General features: G+C 38.0%; 1 protein-coding gene and 1 pseudogene across 7 annotated transcripts in view; both read right to left on the minus strand.

Moving 5' to 3' along the window:
* The window catches only part of LOC147823838 (WW domain-containing adapter protein with coiled-coil pseudogene), a 45,498-nt pseudogene extending 41,613 nt beyond the window's left edge, over window positions 1–3,885 (minus strand). The window contains exon 1 of the transcript XR_015443283.1: window positions 1–3,885. This exon is cut by the window's left edge and continues 41,613 nt beyond it. The product of XR_015443283.1 is annotated as a WW domain-containing adapter protein with coiled-coil pseudogene (transcript).
* Ssh2 (slingshot protein phosphatase 2) overlaps window positions 1–26,737 on the minus strand; it is a 303,918-nt gene that overhangs the window by 181,205 nt on the left and 95,976 nt on the right. For 5 of the 6 annotated variants that reach the window (XM_087191951.1, XM_087191952.1, XM_087191950.1 and 2 more), the window contains one exon: window positions 8,260–8,303. In XM_087191951.1, coding sequence (XP_087048077.1) covers window positions 8,260–8,303 — 44 coding nt within the window. The other variant, XM_021238328.2, reaches the window with a different exon arrangement.

Below are 26,737 nucleotides of genomic sequence, written 5' to 3' on the forward strand. Positions count from 1 at the left end.
AAGTGCAAGGTCCCGAGTTTGATCCCCAGTACCCCCCCAAAAAACAAAAGAACTTCATTTATTTTGGATATGACCATGTTAGAATTATTGAGATGCAGTGTGACTTGCAAAGCAGGAAGCAACTGTCTAAGAAGATTTGGGTCCTGAAGTAGTGGAGGTATTGGTGATTGTGGGACAGGAGAAACAGGGACTGCAGAAGCAGACGTTGGAGGTGCAGATGTGGAATTTAGTCCAGAGGCAGAAGATGTAGAAGGAATTGTGCAAGAATGTGATACTGATTTGTCTCCTGCTGTAGATTTTCCACTGGCAAACCCACTAGTGGCTATTGTTTGCATCACCTCTCTTCTGTAATCCATATCTTTTGGGAAGCTATTAACTGCCACCTTATTTGCTTCTTTTTGTCTCTCTTCTCTTTGAAGCTACTCTTGGTTTTTCCCACTGTGAAACTTCTGTTAAGCAATTCTAGTAATATTTTTTCCCAGAAGAGCTAATGTACTCAGATCAGTCATCTGCAGAATCATAAGGTGCACCTGAAGTCTTGCTTGGATTATTGCTTGAATTAGAAGAATGTGAATTTGAACTATGAAGAGCACTGTGGTTATGTGAATTTTCTTGTGGAGAGTAACTGGTCCTACCTTTCCTCTCTAACTCTGTGAGTATGCACATTTTTGGTCTTATTGTGACCTGTGCTGTCACTGTACTTGCTTTCAGGACTATCAGATCTCCACAACATTTTATTTGGTGGTGAAGGATCTGCAGTGATCTTTTCATGTCTGTGATCACCACTTCTGGGGTGACTCTTCAATGAATACTTAAGTTCCTGGTAAGGCTGCAAGTCCCCCCTCTGGTTATGACAGTGAGTGCAGGAAGGCCATGCACTGGATGGAGATTCTGGACTTGAGGTCATGCCACCCTGGGCCAGGCAGTGAATCTGCATTTCCTATACTACATAATCATGCTGCCATCTGGGCATAAAGGGGGGTTTCTCACTTCTTGAGGGTCTTCAGTCATTAACACTTCACTCTTTAAAGCCCTTCTCCAGGCTTCCCTCTTGCCAACTTGGGTTGGTATACTTCACTGCAGGGACACCAAAGGCTTTCAGACCCCACAGCTGCCAGGAATACCTTTGCAGACAAGACTGCTAAAGAGGCAGCCGACCTCCCTCTCCACACCCCTAAGGGTTAATATTTTGCCCTTTCTGGCATAACCTCAGCCTATTCTCTTTCTGAACACCAACAATATCAAGATCTCCCCAACAAAGATGGATGGTTCCTAATCCAAGGAATGTTCTTCCTTCCCATTTTGCAAGCTCATGCCATTCTTTCATCGTTTCATGACAATTTTCATGCAGGCTACAAACCCCTAAGCCGACTGCTGGAGCCTCTTATCTCCTTTCCCTCCTGGAAGACCTTCTCAAAACCATCACTGCTCAATGCCCTATCTGCCATGCCACAACTCAGGGTTTACTGAGGCCCCCTCCTTTTCCTATACATCAAGTGTGGGGCTTTTCTCCAACTCAGGACTGGCAAATTGATTTCAGTCACATGCTGCAAGTGCAAAAGTTAAGGTACCTCCTGGTCTGGGTCAATAACTGCTGGATGGGTTGAGGCCTTTCCCACAAGCTCACAGAAGGTCTCAGCTCTCTGAGCCGATATTATCCCCCATTTGACATTCTCACCTCCATTCAATCCATTAATGGCCCAGCTTTCATTAGTCAAGTTACACAGGAGGTGTCCAAATTGCTTAGTACCTAATGAAACCTCTATACCCCTTACTGGCCTCAATCATCTTGTAAGGTAGAGAGGGCCAACAGCTTCCTCAAAGCCCAGCTGACTAAGCTCACACTCCAACTCCAAAAACACTGGGTTTCCCTGCTCTCAATCACTTTCCTTCACATCTGAGCCACCCCTCAGGAACCTACAGGATACAGTCCATACAAGCTTTCATATGGCCACACCTTTCTTCTCTGGCCAAACCTCAGCCCAGAGGCCAGTCCCATCAGAGACTATCTCCCACTTCTGCAACAAGCCTGAAAAGATATATGACATGCTGCTAATCTTTTCTTGACACTCAGTCTTATGAAGATAACCTGGCTAACAAATTGGTCTTAATTAAAGATTTAAACCTCAGGTCCCAACAGCCCAAGTGGATAGGACCCTTTCTGGTCATCTATAGCACCCTGATATCTGTCCACCTACAAGATCCTCCCCACTGGGTACACTGCTTGCAGACAAAGCTATGTCCTGCTGATAACTGGCTTGATCCCTCCTCGTGGAAACTGCAAGTAATCTCCTCTATGGCTGTCCTGAATTCCAGAAGACACTTAAATCCCCTGCCTCTACCCATCCTGCCACTTCACCCACTTCCTTCATTCAGTTGGCTCTGGTCTTTCTTGGTTTCAGGGCTCTCTTCAAAAAATAAATATCTATATATTAATGATTGATAGAAAGGACTCTAAACACTTTCTGTTTCTACCATGCATTCTCCTCTGGATTTTACTTATAATCCTGCTATGGCTTCAAACCGATTATCTTCTCCCTCAGGGATGGAATCATTTCTCGCATTCATGTTTGCCCTCACCATAACTAGGTTCCCCTTCTCCTCCCTGCAATCTTTTGTCTGGCTAGCCCTCCTGTTCTTTTCACTGCACCCCATGTTTGTACCCCTGCTGCTTCTCCTAATGGTCCCTAATTATCTCTACAGGACCCTACAGCTAACTTATTCCCTGCTAAACTCATCCCACCCTTCTTTAGCCAAAAACTGCTGTCTCTGTACCTCCATGTCTGCAGCCATCTATATGGCCACTTCAGTCCCTCCCCAGGTCTGGATCTTTACTAACCTCCATACCACCCCCAGTACGAAACAAGAGGCCCACTCCAACTCTTACACAAAAATTCCTTGACCAACTTCTCCATCAATGAAATGACCAAAAAAACCCAGACAGGATGTGCAGCCTGACTCCTTCAGTCCTATATTGCTAATCTCTCCATATATGAGGGCTCAACAAAGCCCAAACTTGGCTCCATAACTACTGATACTAGTCTGATCTTCTAAGCCCCCATCTGTATTCAGTGTAATCTGTCCTGTGATATATCTCTAGGACATCTACCCCCCCCCCCCATCGATATACCTGTATGCTACTGTTACTGGCCCCAGCCAGCCCTGCCAATTACCAGGTCACTCAGGATAACCCATTCATTCAGCCTGTCTGCCTTTCAGGCCTTCCTAAGGTTACAACAATATCACTGCTCAATAAACAGGCAGATTTCTATAATAGCTGCAACTTCCCATTCATGATCATGCATCCATGGACCCCTTGTCACCAATCTCCCACTTGCTCAGAGTGCCTCCTCTTGCTTACCTTTGACTACTCCTTACAATGGCTTTTAATAGATACCAAAAGATTCCTCTTCCAATGGGAGGACAGAGAAAAAAATGACAGCAACATCTCCCATGGGGTATTCTTCCAACCTCTGATGGAAGCTGCCCTATAAGGTACTCTGGGAATTCGAGAATATGAAAACAAAAAGCTCTTACATTATCATCCATAACCAATTCTGATTACCCAGACAAGGTGCTTTTTTTCTTTGTGGGACTTCCACTTATTTATGCCTCTCCACTAACTGGACTGGCACCTGCACACTGCCATACCTCAGCCCAAAACCAGGCATTACCCTGGGGAACCAGACCCTGCCTGTCACAATCAGATCCCTGATCTAACAACATAGGAACCTAATAATGGTACCCCTGCTTATTGGTCTGGGTATTGCTACTGCCACAGGTACAGAAATAGCAGGTCTAGCCATCTCCCTGACCTATTATCATACCCTTTTGAAAGATCTCTCTTACAGCCTCAAGGAAATAGCTAACTTCCATTCTTACCTTACAGAGCCAGCTAGACTCCCTGGCATCAGTAGCCCTCCAAAATCATAGGGGCCTGGATCTTCTCACAGCTGAAAAAGGCAGCCTATGTGTCTTCCTAGGAGAAGAATGTTGCTTTTATACCAGCCAGTCAGTCATGGTACGAAATGCAGCAAAAAAGCTAAATGACAAGGCTGTAGAAATTGGACAATGAATGACCAGTATCTGGAACTGGGCCTGTGGCTCCTTCTATTAACTGGGCCTCTTATCTGTATTCTCCTCCTCTTCCTCTTTGGGCCATGCCTCCTCAAGGTTCTTTCACAATTCCTACAAAATCAAGTTCAGGCTATCACCAATCAGTCAATGCAATAAATGCTTGCTCTGACCACCTCCTTGTACCTTCTCATCCCCAAAGAACTCTCTCCTGATTAAGGTGTCTGTGCCACCTGCAGGTCCCACACTAAGCAGCCATGAGAAACAGTGCCCATCTCCCCAACTCACTCTTTTTTGTTTGTTTGTTTGTTTTTATAAGAACAAAGAGACAGGAATGTCACGCTTGGTGGGAAAGGCCATTGCAGAGCACTATGCCTCAGCCTTCAGTTCCAGGAAGTCTGAGTACAGCTACATCACCCTCGATTCCAGGAAACATCTGTACTGCTGCCTGTTCCACATGATCTCTGCCCCCAGACTCCTTAAGGCAGCAGCTCCTCAGACTGATCCTGGCAACCACCTCCCCTTTAAGCTCCTCATAAAAAATATTTGCTCTCTCCCCACTCTGGGCTGACTCCCTTCTCAGAGTCAGCTTGCTCTCACCCGAGTGAATATAGCCTCATTGCTCACACAAAGCCTGCCAGGTGGTCTCTCTGCTCTTTGTGTCTCAAATACAATGGGTAGAAAAAACCATTTAGATAAGAGGAACAAGTTCTAGTGCTCTACATCACAATAGAGGTAACTATAGTTCACAAAAATTCAGTATATGATGGCTTAGTGTCTTTATAACAAGAGGAAGAGATCACAGTCCTCTCTGTGTGCCAGGTGAGGATACTGAAAGAGAACAGCTGCCTATAAGCCAGGAAAGGGGCCCTCACCAGGAAATGAGTCTGCTAGCCCTTAATCTAGATTCCCTAGCCTCCCAGCTATGAGAAATAAATGTCTGTTGTTTTTATTTTGTTTTTTTTTTGGTACCGGGGATTGAACTCAGGACCTTGCGCTTGCAAGGCAGGCGCCGGAACCCCTGAGCTAAATAAATCCCCGGCCCATAAATGTCTGTTGTTTAAGCCACCCTGTCTAGATTTTTTAAAATAGCAATCTGAGCTGACTAAGCTTATTTTGCTATTGTTGAGTTATAGGAATTCTTTGTGTATTTTTAATATTAAACCCTTACCAGCTATTATGATTTATAAATATTTTTTCCATTCTGTAGGTTGCCTTTTCACTTTGTTGGTTGTTGATATACAGAATTGTTAAATTGTTGGTTGTTGATATACAGAATTGTTAAATTTTTACGTAGACTAATTTATCTATTTTTTTTCTTATTATTGTTACCTGTGAACATTGGTTTTTAAAGGCATGTTTGGTCTAATTATATTGAGAGATTATTTTTAATTTAAGACTTCACCAGCAAATGGCATTAGGTTAAAATAAGAAATTACTAAAGTAATGTCTTTTTTATTACCTAGAATGGACCTTTAGTTCTAATGACCTGATGTTTCCTATTTAGTTTTCTTCTACAAACCATACTGAACCCACAAACTGACAAGATGATTTCCAGCATGTCTAATGAAAGGACTCAGTGCTGATTTATTCTGTGGTAAATGACAGAGAATTGCCAGAACAATCTTTAGTATCCAAATATACAAAAAATCAACTTTTTAACAAACCTTCTAGTTATAGAGGGCATTTTTTTTTTTTATTTCTTTTGGTACTAGGGATCGAACTTGGGACCTTGCACTTGCAAAGCAGGCAGTGGAACCACTGAACTAAATCCCCATCCCTATAGAGGGCATTGTAAGAAAATTTCTTTGCTTTGAGTCAGACTAAAGCCATTAAACTTAGAAATAACATTACAAACACACTGAATATAAGAAATTATAATAGGCTACAAATTATGATTTTTTTGAAAAATGGGTGCTGCTAGATTTTTCCTTATTTCTGTAAGTGATGCTTTTGTTTGTGAACAGAAGTTTACAAAAATCCTCTGCTGGTCATATTAATAAATTATTGCCAACAATTTAAAAAACAGGTCTTTATATCTCTTAATGGCTTGACAATTCAGTGCTGTGAATCAGAGAATGGGCCCTTGCTTCATCCTTATGTAATTTTTTGGAACGACAATTATCTCAATGGATTCCAAGTTAATATACAAAGCTTCAAATTAATCCAGAAATCTGTTTTTTGTTTGTTTGTTTTTTGGTACCAGGGATCGAACTTGGGACCTTGTGCTTGTGAGGCAGGTGGCAGAACCACTGAGCTAAATCCCTGGCCCTAACCCAGAAATCTTTAAATTTGACCTACTAGAAAATTTAAGAATCCTTTGGAATCTTTTTTTTTATTCTAATGAGAATAAGGGTATGATGCCTATGGTAAAATTTCTGTTGGATTTCTACTTTCTAGCCCAATGCAAAAGAAGGACAATTTGCTGTCAGATCTTCCCTTACACAGTGAGAAATTAAACTTCAAACCAAAATTTATGTGATAACTAAGACAAAAAAAATCACTAGTAACCTCAGTTACTGATGAAAAAGAGCTATTTTTATTTGAAGTTATAGTCTACAAGAGGAAGGCATACTGTTTATCAACAAATACCTGATAATTAATCATTAAGGAAGCATTCCCTTTAGCCAGCTTACAATGAGCAAGCTTACTGTATCATTCTCAGTATCCATTCTCACTCAAATGGGTCATTAATGAGTTCAGAGAATACAAGTTTGGTTAACATTTAAATGATCATCTAGAATTTACCACGGATCTTTCTTGAACAGAGTTGCTTTTAAAAACCATGTAAATAAGACAACAGAAATTTGTTTTTTGCATTGCTGGTTTTGAGGATTGAACCCAGGGCCTTGTGCATGCTAAACAAGTTCTCTAAAGCTGCACATTTGCCCCAGAAGTGTTATTTTATACTTCCTAGATTTCTCTTATAATGTTTTTATTGGTAAGGGTGTGGGACTGCATAACCTTTGTTCCTTTTCTCCAGCCCCATTGTGATTAAATGTGAGTTAATGGATAAAGATGCTTGTTAGTTTGGGACACTAGATAAAAATCTGTAACAGACCTAAAGTCCCAAAGTAAACTACTCAACTCCTTGTTTGCCCGGAACTGATGTTCCGGACACCACAATCTATAAAACAAGCTGAAAATGTCTGCTGACCATCAATATGTGACAGTCGACCACTAACCTTTGTCCCCTTTTCTTTAATTCTATATGTTAACTTCCCCCTCAACCCCCTATAAGAACAGCCTCGGACTCTGAGCCAGTTGCCTCTCTAAGTTATTTTGCTTTGGGAGTGCCGCCTGGCCAGACTAATAAAGGTCTGTTTTACTTTCCAACTTGTCCGATGTGTTCCTTTCCGGGTGTTCTTCGCTGCAGTCAGCTCCTCGGAGCGTTTGGTAAGGCCCTCGGTCTTACAAGGGTTATTGATAACCTTAATAACAAGCCCACTATTCTGTCAAGGGTATGTGTGTGTGTGGGGGGGGGTTCATTGTATTTTAAAAGACTGGGTAGGTTATCCAGTATACCCTTTATATAAGTATAGAATGAAATACTGAATTTGTAAGATTTGCCAAAATCTATAAAAACATATGAGAATTGTAAATATAAAACTGAAGGCTGAAATGTTCTTCAGTTGATACTCTCCTAAAAAGTAAGGACAATTTATTTCTTTATCACCCAAGGTAGTTCCTTAGAGATTGGTGAAATCTGAATCAAAATTGGTCTTTCTGCATCTTTTTTTGCGGGGGAGGGGTTGCTGAGGATTGAACTCAGGGCTTTTCTTTCCTCCAGAAATACAAAACAAAGTTTATTGTTTCTCAGAAGACTAGCTAGGTACAGTTCATGTCCTAACCCAGGACCTTAAACATGCTAAATATGCACTCTATCACTGAATCTGCATCCTTTTAAAAAAACAAAAAATCTACCATTTTAAAGTTTTCTAAATCAGGCACTGGATTCTTTTCTTTTTTTCTAGTACCGGGGATCAAACTCAGGACCTTGCACTTGCCAGGCAGACACAGTGCCACTGAGCTACATCCCCAGCCCGTGCATTGGATTCTTGGAAGCAGCCTCATTTTTGAAACATCTTGGAAAATCAGGATTAAGCTAATCTGACAAGACTGAAAAAGATTTCAAGAAAAAACAGTAACTATAAAAGCACTATAGGATATATTGAAAAGACATACCTTCTGGGCTGTGACCGGCATTCCTCCTCCCCACTGTCTGCCTCCTGTATATAGAGAAAATGAAAATTAAAACCTGAAGTCTCACATCACAATATTATTAGTAGAATTTTACTAAGCTTTACATGTGGGAATATCTCATTCATGTTGTTATGCATTTAAACTAAAGTCTCTTCATAAAAGGTGATTTCTACCAACCCAGGAGGTTGATAACAAAATTTATTCCTAGAGGAAACAAGAGCAACAATTCACAAAGATTTCATTGGTAACAAAGAGCTACACATTAAAACAATCACTTCTGAAAATTAACTGAACACATTATGCTACTCTTATGCTACTTCAACTTTAAAATGTGTGGGAATTCTGAGTACCACCAACAAATCTCATCAAGATGCCCTAGGAGTCCATTCCCCAAAGAACAAGCTAAACAATGAGCACCACTTCTGAGTGCTTACGACCAAATTACCAACACCATCAACATAATGGCTATCACTTACTGAGTACTTACACTGTGCCAAGCATGGTGCATGGCCCTTTACATTATCCTACTTATTCTACACAAACTCGGAGGATAGACGGTCATATTTTTGATTCAAATATACACATCACAAAAGAGAAATCAATGTAATTAATAAAACACTGAATTACACTTTAAGTAAAATTTTTTGGTTTTGTTTTTCAAGACAGGTTCTTGCTACTAAATCCAGGCTGGCTTCAAACTCACATCCTACTGCTTCAGCCTTTTGAGTGCTGGAATTACAGTTATGTGCTACCATGCCTGGCCACAATTTTTCTATTTTTAGTGGCACTAAACTAATAGCCTTAGAATTTATAGCAACTTAAACTCAATGAATATTTTACAGATGAAGAAACCAAAATTCACAAAAAGCAAATAAGTTGTCCAAGCAAACTCATGTGATGAAGGCTAGAATGAAAGCCAACAATATACTGTCTCCTAACTTGTTGAAAACTATATCATGCTTCTTCCTGACCTTGGGTAGGAATTAGTACACTTTATTACATTATACAGCTTTTCATAAAGACAAGAATATTGCCATGAAAGAAAAGTGAGATAAGATGATAGAATGAATGATACTGAGAGGCTTTTTCTTTAAATTTTCTCTCTGAATTTTATATTTGTTCTCCCATCACTTACGTCTTATCTGGAATACACAGATGTAGGAGGAGAAAAATAATCTCAAATAATATGTGCACTGTCTGCCAATGAGTCACTTACATTCTCTAGTTTATAAAGCCACCCCCATCTACCTCTAAATAATTTTGTCTAAATTCCTGGGCAGCCACAGCCAGCTTTATAACTTCCCCCCTGTTATTCCCAATACTGATTTTAAGGATGCTTAACATTTTTTCCCAAAGAGAGAATACAACAAAGATGCTACTCTCAGAGAAAGTACAGGTGTAAGGTGTTATAGTGCATTGCTGGAAAAGAACTGATTGTCTCTGAAATCAACAGTGAGAACTTGGAAGAACGAAAATGAAAAAGACTTAGATGAGCAAACACAAATTTTATGTTTTTGTGCCCAAGGGAATTCTAATTCATAGAAATTGTTTCCTGGGATGTCATTTATTACTTATTAATAGATCTCAAGTTCTGATGTATTCTTGTCACATTATTTTTTATTGTACAAAGTATTATATAATGAAGAATGTATCTAACATATATTTAAGTTACTGAGGTAGGTACAATAATAAAGCAAAAACCTGTGAACACCATTCCATCTAAGATCTGGAAGAGTATCAATAACTGCACTTAGTTCCTTCCTATTTCCCATTCCTATGAATGGCTACTATGCTGAAGTTTATAATTTTCTTCCCTTTACTCACTTTGTATAAAAAATTTCAAACATACTGAAACATTGAAAGACCTCATAATGAACCTGTATGATTAGCACCTGGATTCTACTATCGATATTTTCTATACTTGCTTTATCACATATCTACTCATTCTCTCTGTCCATCCATCAATCCATTTATTTTTTTGGAGGTATTCCAACATAAAATACTGACACAAGTACATTTTCCCCTAAATGCATATAATTAGAACTATATTTCTTTTTTCTTTAAGTTCAAATTTATGTACACTGAAATGCATAAATTTTAAGTGCATCATCCCATGAATTTTGACAAATGCATATACCCATGTAACTCAAACTGCTATCAAAAAATAGAATATTTCTATTATCTCAGAAAATCTTCTCTGTCCCTTTCCAGTAAATACCACCATATTCAGAAGCAACCACTATTCTGATTTTTCCACTAAAATTTTCCATCAAAACTTAATACATTAAAAAAGTGAATATAAAAAAGAAAAAATTAGTACATGGCATATGATTCTGCTTATATGATTCCAATGTTCATTAAATGGGATCATGTAGTACATCCTCTTATACAAGGCTTATTTTCACTCAGGACAATATTTTTGAGACTCATCCATGCTGTTGCAATAAGTAGTAGTATAATCTTTTTTAGTACTGAGGATCCCATTATATGGATATACTGTAGTTTATGGTTATACTGTACATAGATATGGATATACTATATACACTGATATATATATATTTATATATATTTATACAGATATACTGTAGTTCATTCATTCATCAAACCTATTATACTGATAGGTTTCCCTGGGTGGTTTGAGTTTTTTTCTCTTATGAATAAAGCTATTATACGAAAATCATTTTGTGGGATTTTCCTTTTTTTCCTTTTCCCTTTTTTTGGGTCATGGATTATGCATTTGTAGTTTTACAGAACATTGTTAGGTCTTTTTCCAAAACATTCACACCACTTTACACTTGCATCAACAATGCTGGAGTTACAAATGAAATTTAATTAGCAATTTTTTCTTCTATGGTTATTTTTTGTTTTCTCAGAAACTTTTGCCTACCTTTAGTCATAAAGATACTCTACCATATTTTCTTTAAAAAGCTATGGTTTATAGATAATGTCTATGATTCACCTTAAATTAATATTTGTATATAGTATAAGGTAGAGGTACAAATTCATTTTTTCCCATATGAATATCAAATCTTAAAACACTATTTGTTGAAAATACCTTCCTTTCTCCATAGTATTATTTGGTTTGTAAGAAATCAATCAACAATGCTATGGTTTGGATCTGAAACATCCCCCCAAAGGCTTGCATTTTAAAGGCTTGGTCCTCATTGTAGCAAAGTGCAGAGGTGGGATTTTTGGAAGTGAATGGATCATGAAGGCTCTGATATCATCAATGGGTTCATCTATTGATGGGTTCAAAACTGAATGGATTCCTGGGGGGTAGTGGAAACTGTAGGAGGTGGGGCTTTGTGGGAGATGGGTCCTGGGGGGCCATTCCCTGGAAGAATATATCTTGGCCCCATCTGCTTCTTTTCCTTCCTCCCTTACTCTGTTTCCTGGCCACCATGAGGTGAGTAGCTTTCCTCTACCATGCCCTTCTGCCACAATGCTCTGCCTTACAACAGGCCCTTAATAATGGAGCCAGCCAACCATGGACTGCAATCTCTAAAACCATGAGCCCAAATAAAGTTTTCTTCTTTTAAGTTGATTTTTCTCAGGTATTTTATAATAGCAACATAAAGTTAACTAACACAGTCAGTCTAAGTGAAGGCTGACTTCGGTCCTTGCTACACAGTTCTATGGATCAGCTGTCAATTTTTATGCCAGGAGAGAAGCTCAGCCAGTCCCAGCACCTGGAAGGAAGCTCCCTGCCTCCATCCCAGGCTCCTAGGGCAGAGAAGCTCAGCTGGTCCCAGCACCTGGAAGGAAGCTCCCCCACTGCCATCCCAGGCTCCTAGGGCAGAGAAGCTGAGTTGGTCCCAGAACCTGGAAAGAAGCTCCCCTGATGCCATCCCAAGCTCCTAGGGCAGAGAAGGTGAGCCGCGTGGGCGCCAGAAGCACCCCATCCTGTGGAAATGAGAGGACACGTAAACAAGCCTCAAAAACAGATTTCTGGATTACCTACAGCAACCTCAAAGGGCAATGAGATGGAACAATCCGATACTCAACTACCTGGACTCTCTGAACTGGTAACAAAAGAGGATCTGGGAAAAATGAAATCAGAAATAATTACTCAGATAACACCAAAGATTGTGCTCATGGTGCAAGACATGATTAATAAATCTAGAGAGGACACAGATAAAAAAAATAGAGGATCTGAGGAACATGATGGAATCTCAACATAGGAAACAAATGGAATCCATAAAACAGATGCAAACAGATTTCCAAGAGATTAAAAACTCCATCGATAGTCTGCACAGCAGAATGAACCAATGTGAGGATAGAATTTCACTTATAGAAGATAAGATTGCAATTAGTGAGGAGGAAAAGAAAAATTGCTTTAAAATTGTAAGGGAACACGAGAAATCAATCCAGCAGCTGCTAGACGATGCAAAGAAGAATAACATAAGACTGATTGGAGTCAATGAAGAAACAGGAGAAAGTGCAGATGACATAAAAAACTGTTCACAGAAGTGATGGCAGAAAACTTCCCAAGGAAGGGAAAAGAACTTGACATACAGATAAGCGAGGCATATAGGACTCCAAATAGCCTTAATCAAAAAAAATCTACACATAGGCATATAATAGTTAGGATTCCAGAAATCCAACAGGAGAACAAAATTCTACAAGCAGTGAGAGAAAAGAAACAAATCCCATACAAAGGAAAGTCCATCAGAATCACAGCAGACTTCTCAATGCAAACCTTCAAGGCAAGAAGAGCTTGGAGTGATGTATTTCAAGCCCTAAAGGAAAACAGCCTCCAACCCAGATTGATGTACCCTGCAAAACTATCTTTCAAAATTGATGGAGAAATAAGATACTTTCATGATAAAGAGCACCTCAGGAACTTCATGAATACCAAACTGGCACTCCAAAAAATTTTAGACGATACCCTAGGAAAAGACAATGAGGATCACAACCCCAGGAAACCCAGCAGAATGAATCCATTGGGTGTGACAAATTAAACTCAAAGGGGGAGAATCCAACAAAAAGAAAAGGTCATCACAAGCCTTTTAAAACTTTTAACTTCATCTCCCTAATGAGTGTATAATTCAATCTTATTATTGTACTGATTAGTATTTTTCTGATTCTAGAGTTGCACACCATTCCTTGTGCTATACTGGCTATTTATCATCTTCTTACGTCTACATTTTAATTGGGTTGTCTATTAATGAGCTCTAAGAATTCTTTATATATTCTGGTCATAGGTTATATGTATTGTAAATATGGTCTGTTTAAGGACTACTTTTCATTCTAATGATGTCATTTAAAGTTCTAAATTTTGATGGAATCCCACTTATCAATTTTTTTCTTTTATACATCATGTGTTTTGTATCCTAGGTAGTTCTTGCCTACCCTGAATTCATAAATATTTTCCCTTATAATTTCTTCTTAAAGTTTTATACTTTTAAGCTTTCTTATTTAGGTTCATAGATCCCTTCAAGTTATTTTCATGTATGGAAATAAAGGATTGAGGTTAATTTTTTATATATGGATACCAGGTGTTTTAGTGCCATTTGCTGAAAACACTATCTCTTCCTCGGCTCTTGAATTGAGTTTATATTCTATAAATGCTAATGTTAAATAATCTTTCAAAACTCAGTGGACCATATATGTGTGGTTCTATTTCTAGATTCTCTGTGTTATTCAAATGATCTATATGTCTTTCCTTACACCAACACTGCCTTGATTACTGTAGTTTTAGAAAAAGTCTTAACATTAGGTACTAAACATCTTCCAACACTGTTTTTGTTTTTGTTTTTAATTTTTCTAAGTCCTTTGTACTCCTAAATAACTTTTAAATTTCAATATCCAAATCTTCATTTATAGCAAGTATACACAGACCTGAATTTTTATATATAACTTGTGTTTTCTAATCCTGCTAAATTCAAATACAAGTTCTAGGGGCTCCTAGAGATTTCTTAGTATTTTCTCTATAGATGATCATTTCATCTACATATAAAGATTTTGCTTCTGCTGTGCCAATCCTATCCTAGCTGTATTATTTTATTGCCAGACTATTTTGGTGGGGACTAGGTTTCAAAGTTTAATGGACAGATAAAGAGAAAGCATATCTTCCCTTGTTCCCCACCTTAAGGAGAAAGCATTGTATCTTCTCCATTTATATAAGGCATTCTCGCTGGAAGTATGGAGTACATGTCTTTAATCTGTTGAGAAGGTTCTGTTCTACTTCTAGGCTCCTGGTAGCTTTTACTATGAACAGCTGTAGAATTTAGTCCAATACTTTTTCTCCAACTAGTGACAGGATCATATGGTTTTTTCCTTTCCTCTGTTAAAATGATGACTTTTGGGGGTGGATCTTCCAATGCTGAACCAACACTGCCATCCCTATAACAAAACCACTTTCTACATCCTGCCAGATCTGACTTCCAATAGCTTGTTTTGTTAAACAAATTTCTATCTACGTTCATACCTTTTTCTTCTATTATCTTTATCCAGTTTTAGGATTAGCACAATGTTGAGTTCCCAAAATGAGGGGAGAAGTGTTCCTTTTCTTTTTTGCTTTAATTGTTTGATATAATTTATCAGTTAAAATGTTTATGAGCCTGCTGTTTTCATATAGGTAGGTTTTCAAGCTAGGAATATACTTTCTTTAATAGGTGCTATTCAAATTTTATATTTCCTCCAGAGTTAGTTTCATTAATTTGTCTTCCAAGGTACTTCTTAGAAGTTGTCAAATTTATTTCAAAAAAGATTTTTGTAATATGCTTTCTATATCCTTTTAAATTCTGTAAAATCTGTGGCAATATCTCCTAGATCTTAATACTGTAACTTAAAAAATGTATAACTGATATTGTGCAACAGGAAGAAAAGGTCTAAAAGATCAGGGGAATTGGGAGGGGTAGGGGAAGGGAAAAAAGGGAAAGGAAAAAATATGAAAAGAGGAAAAAAAATGGAAACAAGGTCTTTGCAAATAGGGAAGGGTGGAGGGGGTGAAGGGAGGGCAAGGGAAGGGGAAAAAATAAGAACCAAGATACTCATGTAAAGGTACAAGATGCCAATGATGAATGTAGCTGTATTTTATACCGAAAATGTACCAATAAACTTAATGGGGAAAAAAAAAAAGAATATATCTGGATGTAAAAAAAAAAAAAAATTTTTATGCCAGTACCACACCATCTCAATGCTTGTACTTTACAAAAAGTTTTGAACAAAATATAAATCCCTTAAGTTCATTTCTCTTTTTCAAGGTTGCTTCATCTCTAGCAAGACTACTGATCTTTCTGTGTACTTTTTCTGATATTAATATAGCTCTTCTAGTCTTATGCTCATTGATTGCAATACATATTTTTAAATTTCTTTATATCTTTAAAGAATGTCTCTTGTAGACAAAATATAATTGGATCATACTTCATCTTACCAATTGTGACAATATTTGCCTTTTAATTTTAGTGTTTCTTCTGTAACTTCTAATGTAATTATTGATATAGTTGGATTTGAGTCTATGTTACTATTTTCAGTTTGCCTCCTGTATTTTTATTCCTCTGTTTTTCTTTTAATGGCTTCTTTTATATTATTTGTTTCTTAGAATTTCATTTAAATTTACCTATTGGTTTGCATTATTTTTATTCCCTCATTTAAAAAATTACACATCTATATTCTTAGAATATTACTAAGTTTTGATTGGGGACTTTTAAAAATTGTACTATACTATGTGTTACCTTCCCAATGTGCTTTTAAAAAACTAAACATTAAAAAAAAAAACAAAACCTAAACATTATGCTAACAAGATTAATCCACTTATTACATGTAATAATTTTTTCTGGAGAATTTTTACTAGATAATCCATAGATTCTATTTATATGAATGTATCAAAGATTATTCTTTCTCCTTAGTGAAGTTGGGCATTCTCTCATATGTTTATGGGCTATTACAAGTTTCATACACTTGCCCTCATTCCTAAAATGAGCATACCAAAAGAAAGATACTTCCAATTACTTTCAGCTCTTTGGTGGATTTTTCTATTAATGAGAATTATGATGGCAGTAAAGAAGTGAAAACCATTGATACCCTTAATGCTTCCTTTTTTTTGGTACTGGGGATCAAACTCAGGTCCTTGGGCTTTCGAGGCAGGCAGCAGAACCACTGAGCTAAATCCCTAGTCCCTTAATACTTCCTTACAAGGCACAAACAACCCAAACCAGTTATGTGTACAGGGGTGAACTAACATTTTTTAAGTACCATTATGAGTCAAGTACTTTATATGTTACTTCATTTAATGTATACCACAACCCTATGGAACCTATACAAAGCTAATAAGTGGTATAGTCAGCATTTAAACCAAGGAAGTCTCCCAAGCCACTATAATTAACTGCCTCTACACTAAAAATCTGATTTTATATTTTATATTTATATTTTAAGTTGGGAGGTGGGCGAGAGCTGAAGAAAGCATATCTTTTTATAATAAAACAATATCCTTCATATATTTCCTCTCTGACTTCACACGTTTTGCTAAAAATATATAAATAAATGTACCAATAAAGGTTTTGCTTTAAAAAAAAAGTAGTGCTGAAAGAGTGGGAGCAAATAAGTGTTTCTAACACAAGATACCCAAAGACAATAGCTTTTTTCTTAATGTTTCAATAGCCAGGCAAATGAATCATTTGCTTTCCTTTCAATTTATCTGGAACAATAAACCTTATATATCAAGGTATTTATAGGTCTTAGGGTCAAACGGATCTAAAAGAAATCAAGAAGATGTTTAAGTTTATTTCATTAGAATTCAATGTCAAAAATGCAAAGATACAATGCTGCTTATTCAGTAAAAATATCAGGTAGTAAAGTTATCTTGAATGGTGTACAAATGATAGCTGAAGAATGCTTATCATTCTAACAAGTGCAGGCATAAGGTATAAACACCTGCTTTGTTAAATAACTTCATACACTGTTACTGAAAATGCCAAAGAGTTAGCTTTCACAACATTAGAAATTACCAAGAGAAAAAAATGTAGGGATAGCTCTTAGTTTCTTAGTGAATACAATAATTTCTGATATGTATAGTCATTCATTAAAAAACTAAAAACATTTTGTTGACTTTCCTATAGTCTAATTTCCAGAGCCCTATTGTTAAATATTTTTTATTTAAAGTGTATAATATTTATTAATTTGACCAAGAAACAATATCATATGACACCCTAGATGCACATTTAACTTTAGGATGTTTAGGAACCATTGAGTACATATATAATGTACTATTATTAATCTGCTTAATACGTGAGCATGAAAGTAGATCACTAAGTAAAAGATATTTACTTGGAGATAACTGGCTGTGCATTTCCAGTTAGTGAGGATTCTATGCCAGTTACATTTCAGCTTTAGCAGAATAAAAGAACTGCTTTTATTGCTCAGGAGGTGGCCTAAGACTAAGATCTGGGAGTAATACTGTAAGCTTTCTTTTTACTTTAAAGAATCATTCACTTGCTCTCATTTATATAGTCATCATTCCTTGTTCACTGACTACCTATTATGTTTTAGTACTAGGCACCAGGGATTAAATGTAAACAAAACTTCTTATTCTTGGATAGTTCACACTGCAATGGGTAGTTCCATAAACAGAAATTGTAATGATATGCCATTTAGGCTACAGCAGAGAGATAGGCAAAATGCTATAGAAGAAACAGGAGGAAACTGGGGTTGGGAAATAGGAGTTAATTAACTTCATAGGAGTTAATTTTTAGGCTGGGCTTGAACTAGTAGGTTTTTGTCAGATGGAAAGTTAAAGGAAGAGTATGTATTTCAGGCAGAAGGCTACCACAGGGGGCAGAAAATTTCAATGTGAGAGTTCGATAAGTTGGGGAACAGTGAGTAGTTGTGGATTGCTGGAGCAAAGGTACAGGTTTTAGCATATTAGGGTAAGTCTATCAAGCAATATTGCTGTTATGACTCTATAACAGGTATTGTGAGAGAAAAGTTCTATAGTCAGGAAAGATGGCTGTCAATTATCTATTAACTAGATATCAGATTATCCACCAGTCATTTCTGCCGTTGGAAATAAATAATGGGAGGTGAATTTCGGATGGTCTTTCCTAAGAGGAAGTGTGAGGTTCTAAACCAGAAAAGATAATGGTGTGCTTCTGGTTTTTTTTTTTTTTGAGACAGACTCTTACTATGTTTCAGGCCAGCCTTAACTTGCTACGTAACCTAGGGTGGCCTTGAAGTTGTGGCCCTTCTTCAGCCTCCCAAGTGCTAAGACTACCAGCATGCTGCTTCTGGAAATGATGAGATACAAAACACACAGTTTTGTAAACAAAAGAAAGTAAAGGCACCATTCCTAACACTTGGGTGATTGTAAGAGAAGGCTTAGATCTGATCCTAGAAACAAAGACGAAGATGAAACCAGTTGATTGGGTTATCTATTGCTTTATAACAAATTACTACTTCATTATAGTTTATGACTTTGTGGGACAGGAATTCAAGCAGTGATTAGCTGAGGAATTGATTCTTTAGTCTTCTTTGGTATTGCCAGAGGTAATTCAGTACTATTCAGGTGCTAACAAATGTGCTAGTATGGAGGATCCAAGGAGATTCTACTCATGTCTGTTGTTTTAACCTGGATGGTTGAAAAGCTGGGATCAACTGGAAATGTCAACTGGAATGCCTAAATGTAATCTCTAATATGACTTGGGCCTCCTCAAAACATGGTGGTAGCCTTAGAGTTGGTCTTCTTGCATAGTGGCTCAGACTAGACTCAGAAATGGCATAGTATCATTTCTCCCATACTCTATTGATGTACTGAAGAAGGTCAGCCCAGATTCTAGCGGAGAGGAATTAGATTCCACTTCTGAGTGGAAGAAGTAGCAAAGAATTCATAAACTCTACCAAACCCCGTGACTACCTGATAGAAAATATATAGGTAAAATGAACAGGAAATAAAAAAGGCAGTTAGTGACAATTAAGGAAGTAGAATTTTCTAAAGGCTAGGTGCATAGAGATATTCAGAAAGGTAAAGGAGCTGACTCTCACATCCCTGGAAGGTATACCAAAGGCCACAGGAATAATTTTATAAATTAATGTCTATTATCAAACTCTCATTTGGAAGGCTAAGGATGAGAAAGGACCTGCAAGTGTAGCAGCAGAACCACAGTATTGTCAAGGGCCATAATGAGTAACCTGGGCATTCACACTACATGAGCTTCGTAGATGACAACAAAGTTTGGAAAAACGACATCAAGTTGCATATGGTGGCACACATCTGTAACCCTAGCATTCTGGGAGGCTACAGTAGGAGATCAGGCCCAGCCTGGGCAGTCTGGCAATTTAGCAAGACCTTGTCTTAAAATAAAAAATAAAAAAAGGGCTGGGGATATAGTTCAGTGTGAAGACTTTGGGTTCAATCTCTAGTATTGCCAAAAGAAAAAAGTCTAATTTAGATCCAAGATTTATAGTATTGGGTAAGATCAGGCAGTGAAACAGATTCAACCTAATCATATTTTATAGAGACATAATGTGTATTAAAGTAAAAATAAGGAAGCCAGAACATCATGCAATACTTTAAATTAAAATCATATTTATATCATGCTCCCACTATGACAAAGTTTAAGAAGCCATATATGAACAAACTTGCTTGTTTATAATTTTAAGAATTATTTCTCAAATGTTTCTTTTAAACTCTTTTAAAATGCAAATATGTATACATCACAATTGGGATGGTCAATGAACTATTTCCTCACTGATGAGAAAGTCAGCTTGATTAGAATTTTGCCTAAGGAGCTGTGATTCTTTTTTGGGGGGGTACCGGGGATCGAACTCAGGTCCTTGCGCTTGCAAGGCAGGCGGCGGAACCACTGAGCTAAATCCCCGGCCCAGGAGCTGTGATTCTAAAGAACAGAAAGTCCATGATCAATAGCTTATTTAAGAGATTCCACAGTCCTCCTGTAATCCTAGTTATTTGGGATGCAGTGGCAGAAGGATCAAAAGCTGGCCCGGGAAACTTAGAGAAATGCTGTCTGAAAATAAATTTTAAAAAGGATGAGGTGTAGTTCAGTGCTAGAGTACTTGCCTAGCATATGTGAGGCCCTGGGTTCAATACCTAGCACTGTCAGAAAAAAAAAAAAGACACTATAGTTGAGTTAGTGCCCAATAAAAAACCCCCAAGTGTGGGGCTATCATGGATATCTTTTGTCTATGATACTTATTCTACTTAAAATTATTTTATATATGCAACTTAACTTATTCACTTATGATATTTTCTATTTAGTTGTTATACTGTCTTTTCTATCACCAGAGATCTAAATCCTTGGTTTTAAAAGGCAAGAAATCTAATTGAGTTCTGAACCTGGCAGATCTAATAGGCAAGCAATAAGAAAATGTCACAAGTTACTGGGTCTTACCTTTATTTTCTTTTCAGAACTTTTTTAATAACAAAAAAACTCCATGCCTCTTACAGAATCAAAAGACTCGGAAGAGCCAAAGCAATCCTGAGCAAAAAGAGTAATGTGGAGGCATCTCATTACTGGATTTCAAGCTATACTATAAAAGACTTACTAATAAAAACAACATGGTACTGGGATGAAAACAGACATGTAGACCAATGGAATAGAGCAGAAGACACGGAAACAAGCCCATGCAACTACAGCCATTAGATTTTTGAGGTCAAAAACATACTCTGGAGAAAAAAAAGCCTTTTTAACAAATGGTGCTGCAAAAATTGGGTATTTACAGGCAAAAGACTGAAAATAGATCCCTATCTCTCACCATGTACTAAAATAGAAAAAAAATAGATCAAAGACCTAGATATAAAAGCAGAAACAGTGAAATTGCTGGAAGATAACATAGGGGAAACTGCTGAAGCTGTAGGCACAAAGACTTCCTGAATAGGACTCCAACAGCAGAGGAAATAATAGCAAGAATCAACAAATGGGACTGCATCAGATAAAAAGATTTTTGCATGGCAAAGGAAAGAGAGCGAAGAGACAGCCTACAGAATGGAAGAAAAATCTTTGCCAGCTACTTTTCTGACAGAAGATTAAGATCTAGAATATATAAAGAACTAAAATGTTGGGCTGGGGATTTAGCTCAGTGGTTTCACTCCCTGCTGCACAAACTCAAGGACCTGAGCTTGATCCCCAGTACCAAAAAAAAAAGTTAACCCCTAAAATTCAACACAATAAAAAAGCAGGCAAATGACCTGAACAGGCACTTCTCAAAAGAAGTACAAATGGCCAATAAGTATATGAGAAAATGTTCAACATCTTTAGCTATTAAAGAAATACAAATAAAAACTGCATTAAGATTCCATCTCACCCCAGTTAGAATGGGCATCATCAAGAATACAAAAGACAATGAATACTGGCAAGGCTGTGGGGAAAAAGGAACACCTCCTATGCTATATGTGGGAATGTAACGTAGTACAACCACTATGGAAATCAGTATAGAGATTCCTCAAAAACTAAACAGAAATACCTTTTTGTCCAACTATCCACTCCTGGGTATATTCCCAAAAGAATTAAAGTCAATATACCTTAGTGATACATGAATACCCATGTTTATAGTGGCACAATTCACAATAGCCACACTGTTGAAACAGACTAGATACCTCTCAACAGATGAATGGATAAAGAAAATGTGGTATGTACACACAATGGACTATTACTTAGCCATAAAGAAGACTGAACTTGTCATTTGCAGAAAAACAGAACCACAGATCAACACATTAACTGAATTAAGCCAGATTCATAAAGTTAAATTCTGCATATTTTATCTTATATGAGAAATCTAATAAAAAAATAGGTAGAATTTTGGAGTTGAAGAAAGAGGTCAGAGGGAAAAAGAGGAAAAGAAGGAGAGGCAATAAGAGAGTAAAAGATCAAGATATGTTAAATCCATGTACCAATTACTAAAATGAACCTCACCATTCTGTATTACCAACATGCACTAATAAAGAAAGAAAGAAAGAAAGAAAGAAAGAAAGAAAGAAAGAAAGAAAAGAAAAGAAAAGAAAGCTACTAAATCAGGGGGGCAAAGTCTCCATGACTTGTGTACAGATTCTTCTTTATAACTGAGGAACAAAGGTGTCCTGAAGACTAATGATGTGCTGGAGCTGGCTAGATTGATAGATTTAACAATATTAAGATTTTTAGGACTCATTCACATAGGTAACTTGAAACTGGCCACAGTTGGAAAGTTTGTCAGTGAAACCAGCAAATGCTACAAATTCTGCCTAGAGCATAGGTTTTAAAAAATTCACCAGCACACTACAAGGTGTGGGGCCCAGGAGCAATCTGTATATGTAAAAAGCTCCATAACAAACTGATAAGCAGTCAAGACATAAAAGGGAAAATCATATTTTTTAAAACCCCAGGGTACATATAGCCTCTACTCCTTTAAGGTAATGTGCTAAGTACAAGGGGAATCAATATGATCATGGAAATTCAGCTCTCTGAAAAGATCTATTACTTCCCTTCCTACACTGTAAATTCTATAAGGATAGGATTATGTTTGCATAGTGTTAGACTTATAGAAGATGCTCGGTAGGTATTAGATGAATAAATATAATCCAGGGTATCATAGCCTGTAAGTAGCAAAACAAAGGAATAAACTTTAGGCTAGTTTCATTATGTCATGTGCTTTATCCCATTAAATTATAGTCATATACTTGGTTTGTCAATCCAAGATGAGTGCAGCATAAATCTTAAAATAAAAAAGCTCTGCATCTGTGTCACTGTCTGGCTCTTGGTAATTGAAAACCTTTCATGACTGTTACTGAATTTGAGCCACCTGGGATGAATGCCATGTAGATATGATTAGAACCTTATTTTTCAGCTGATGAAATTGCTTCATGGAAAGTGAGATACTTTGTTTAAAGGAAGGTAAGAGTAATGTGCAGAGTCATTACTCTGACAGGGAGGGTCTTCTGCCAGAACAAGCTGCTCCTCTTGCATTAAAGGAATGTTCAAGGTGAACTCATGTGGGCTGGAGTCTAAGATTCTTGTCCTTGAGTTGTCTCCTGTCTAGATTCTGCTCCCTTCTATTCAAGTGAAATTCTAGATCCATTCCCTAAAGATGCCCTCTCCCCATAACTTGGTCCATTTCCTTTACTGTAGCCTGGGCCTGCAATAGGGTCATGTGATTTTATGTTCAGCCAGGACTTCCTGGTACAATTGTACTAATTATTCAAATACTATTGAAATATTTCTATCTAGATAGTAAATGGTGGCTGCCTAGAGCCCCTCTGAATCAATAATAAGAAGCAGGCTGCCTGGCACAGCAGAGGACTTCCAGGGCTAGCTTCTGCTTACTCTGATAGATCAATGACTATACTATATTGGTTGTTAAATATTTTGAATATTTCCTGCTCTCCTGGCTATATCTTTTCTGTTCCCCAAACTTTTTTGTTTTGTCTGCTAGGAACTGAACCTAGTGTTTTACACATGCTAAGCACACACTTTATTAAGATATGAACCTCTAGGAACACGCCGAATCACCTCGCTGCAGACAGGCAGGTCTGCCCATGCCCTACCGAGGTCCCCAGTTGCGCGGAATATGCCCAATCAGCCCACTGCACACAAGAAGGTCTGTGCACGCCCGACCGAGGTCCTGAGTCGCGCGGAAGACACCGAATCACCCCGCTGCAGACAGGCAGCCACCTGGTTCCACACTACAAAGACACAGAGGACACGAGACCACCAGACCAAGGTACTGAGTCCCACTGTTCCTGGCCCAGAGGTAGGGGTTTCTGAGCCGTCGTCCCACTGCTCCTGGTCTAGAGGAAGGGGCTTCCCGGTCACCATCCCTCCCGCTGCTCCCAGCCCAGAGGAAAGGGCTTTTGGGTCACCTTCTGTCCCGCTGCTCCCAGCCCAGAGGAAAGGGCTTTTGGGTCACCTTCTGTCTCGCTGCTCCTGGCCCAGAGAAAGGGGCTTCTAGGCCACCATCCCTCGCACCGCTCCCAGCCCAGAGGGAGGGGCTTCTGAGCCGCCATCCCACTGTTCCTGGTCCAGAGGAAGGGGCTTCCAGGCCACCATCCCTCCCGGTGCTCCCAGCCCACAGGAAAGGGCTTTTGGGTCACCATCCCTACCACTGCTCCCGGCCCCTGTCCCACCTCACCCAGCTCAGAGGAGGTAATCCGTGCAGGTGTTAACAGCCCCCCACCGCAGTAGAAATGAGAAAACACATAAATAAGTCTCAAAACCAGACTTCCAGATGACCTACAGAAACCCCAAAGGGAAATGAGATGGAACACTCTGATACTCAACTACCTGGAACCACTGAACTGGCAACAAAAGGGGATCTGGAAAAAATGAAATCAGAAATAATTTCTCAGATAACAGGAGAAATTGTGCCCCTAGTGCAAGACATGATTAATAAACCTAGAGAGGAGCTGAGGAACATGATGGAATCCCAACATAAGAAACAAATGGAATCCATAAAACAGATGCAAATAGATTTCCAGGACATGAAAAACTGCATTGAAAGTCTACAAACCAGAATGAGCCAATGTGAGGACAGAATTTCAGATACAGAAGATAAGATTGCAATTAGTGACCAGCAAAAGAAAAATTGCTTCAAAATTATAAGGGAACATGAGAAATCAATCCAGCAGCTGCTAGATGATGCAAAAAAGAATAACATAAGACTGATTGGGCTCAATGAAGAAACAGGAGAGAGTGCAGATGACATAAAAAAAAATCTCTTCACAGAAATAATGGCAGAAAACTTCCCAAGCAGGGGAAAAGAGCTTGACATACAGATAAGTGAGGCATATAGGACTCCAAATAGCCTTGATCAAAAAAAAATCTACACATAGGCATATAATTGTTAAGATTCCAGAAACTCAACAGAAGAACAAAGTTCTCCAAGCAGTCAGAGAAAAGAAACAAATCACATACAAAGGAAAGCCCATCAGAATCACAGCAGACTTCTCAACACAAACCATCAAAGCAAGAAGAGCTGGGAGTGACATATTCCAAGCCCTAAAAGAAAACAGCCTCCAGCCCAGATTGATGGACCCTGTAAAACTATCTTTCAAAACGGATGGAGAAATAAGATACTTTCATGACAAAGAACACCTTAGGAACTTCATGAATACCAAACCAGCACTCCAAAGAATTTTACACAATATCCTAGGAACAGACATTGAGGATCACAACCCCAGGAAGCAAAGCAGAATGAACCCATCTGGCATGACAGGAAATTAAATGTAAAGGGGGAGAACCCAACAAAAAGAAAAAGTCATGGCAATGACAAGTCAATATGTTTCAGTTATAACCATCAATGCTAATGGTCTCAATTCACCAATCAAAAGAAATAGACTGGCAGAATGGGTCAAGAAGCAAAATCCAACAATATGCTGCATACAAGAAACACACTTAATTGAAAAGGAAACTCACAGATTGAAAGTTAAAGGGTGGAAAACAATACTCCATGTGACAGGAACCCAAACAAAAGCAGGAGTAGCTATCCTCTTGGCAGATCAAGTAGATTTCAAACCAACACTGATTAAGAGAGATGAAGAAGGACACTGCATCCTTGTAAAGGGAAGAATCCAAGAGGAAGAGATGACAATCATAAATATCTATGCACCAAACACTAGTGCACCCAACTATATAAAACAAATACTAACGGACATGAAAAGTCATATATGCACTAATACAATTGTAGTGGGGGACCTCAACACCCCACTATCACAAATAGATAGATCAACTACACTAAAAATAAGTAATGAAATACTAGAACTCAATCAAACTCTTGAACAAATGAACTTAACAGATGTTTACAGAGTCTTCCACTCCACAAAATCAGAATACACATTCTTCTCAGCTGCACATGGGTCATTCTCTAAAATAGACCACATACTCACACATAGAACATGTTTAAGTAAGTGGAAAGGAATTGAAGTTATCCCCTGTATATTATGAGACCATAGTGCGATGAAATTAGAGATCCATAGCAAAAGAAACTCAAAACATTTCATAAACACATGGAAATTGAACAACACACTTCTGAATAACCAATAGGTCACAGAGGAATTTAAAGAAGAAATCAGACAGTTCCTTCAATTAAATGACAATGACAATACAACATATTGGAATCTATGGAACACAATGAAAGCAGTCTTATGAGGGAAATTCATAGCAGTGAATACGCATATTAGGAAAACAGAACGAGTCCAATTAAACAACCTCATGCTGCACCTCAAGCTTCTAGAAAAAGAAGAGCAGGACAACCCCAGAGCTCATACAAGGGAGGAAATTATAAAGATCAGAGGAGAAATCAATGCAATGGAGACTAAGAGAACGATACAAAAAAATCAAGGAAGCCAAGAGATGGTTCTTTGAAAGAATCAACAAAATTGATAAACCCTTAACCAACTTTGTCAGAAAAAGGAAAGAAAAGGCCCAAATCCATGCAATTAGGAATGAAAAGACTGAAATTACAATGGACCCAGCAGAAATCCAGAGGATCATCAATACCTACTTCTAGAACCTATATGCCAATAAGATGGACA

The sequence above is a fragment of the Heterocephalus glaber genome, unplaced genomic scaffold (assembly GCF_053883595.1).
Source record: "Heterocephalus glaber isolate CG9 unplaced genomic scaffold, H.glaber_assembly_v1.0 deba00001564, whole genome shotgun sequence".
Taxonomy (NCBI): domain Eukaryota; kingdom Metazoa; phylum Chordata; class Mammalia; order Rodentia; family Bathyergidae; genus Heterocephalus; species Heterocephalus glaber.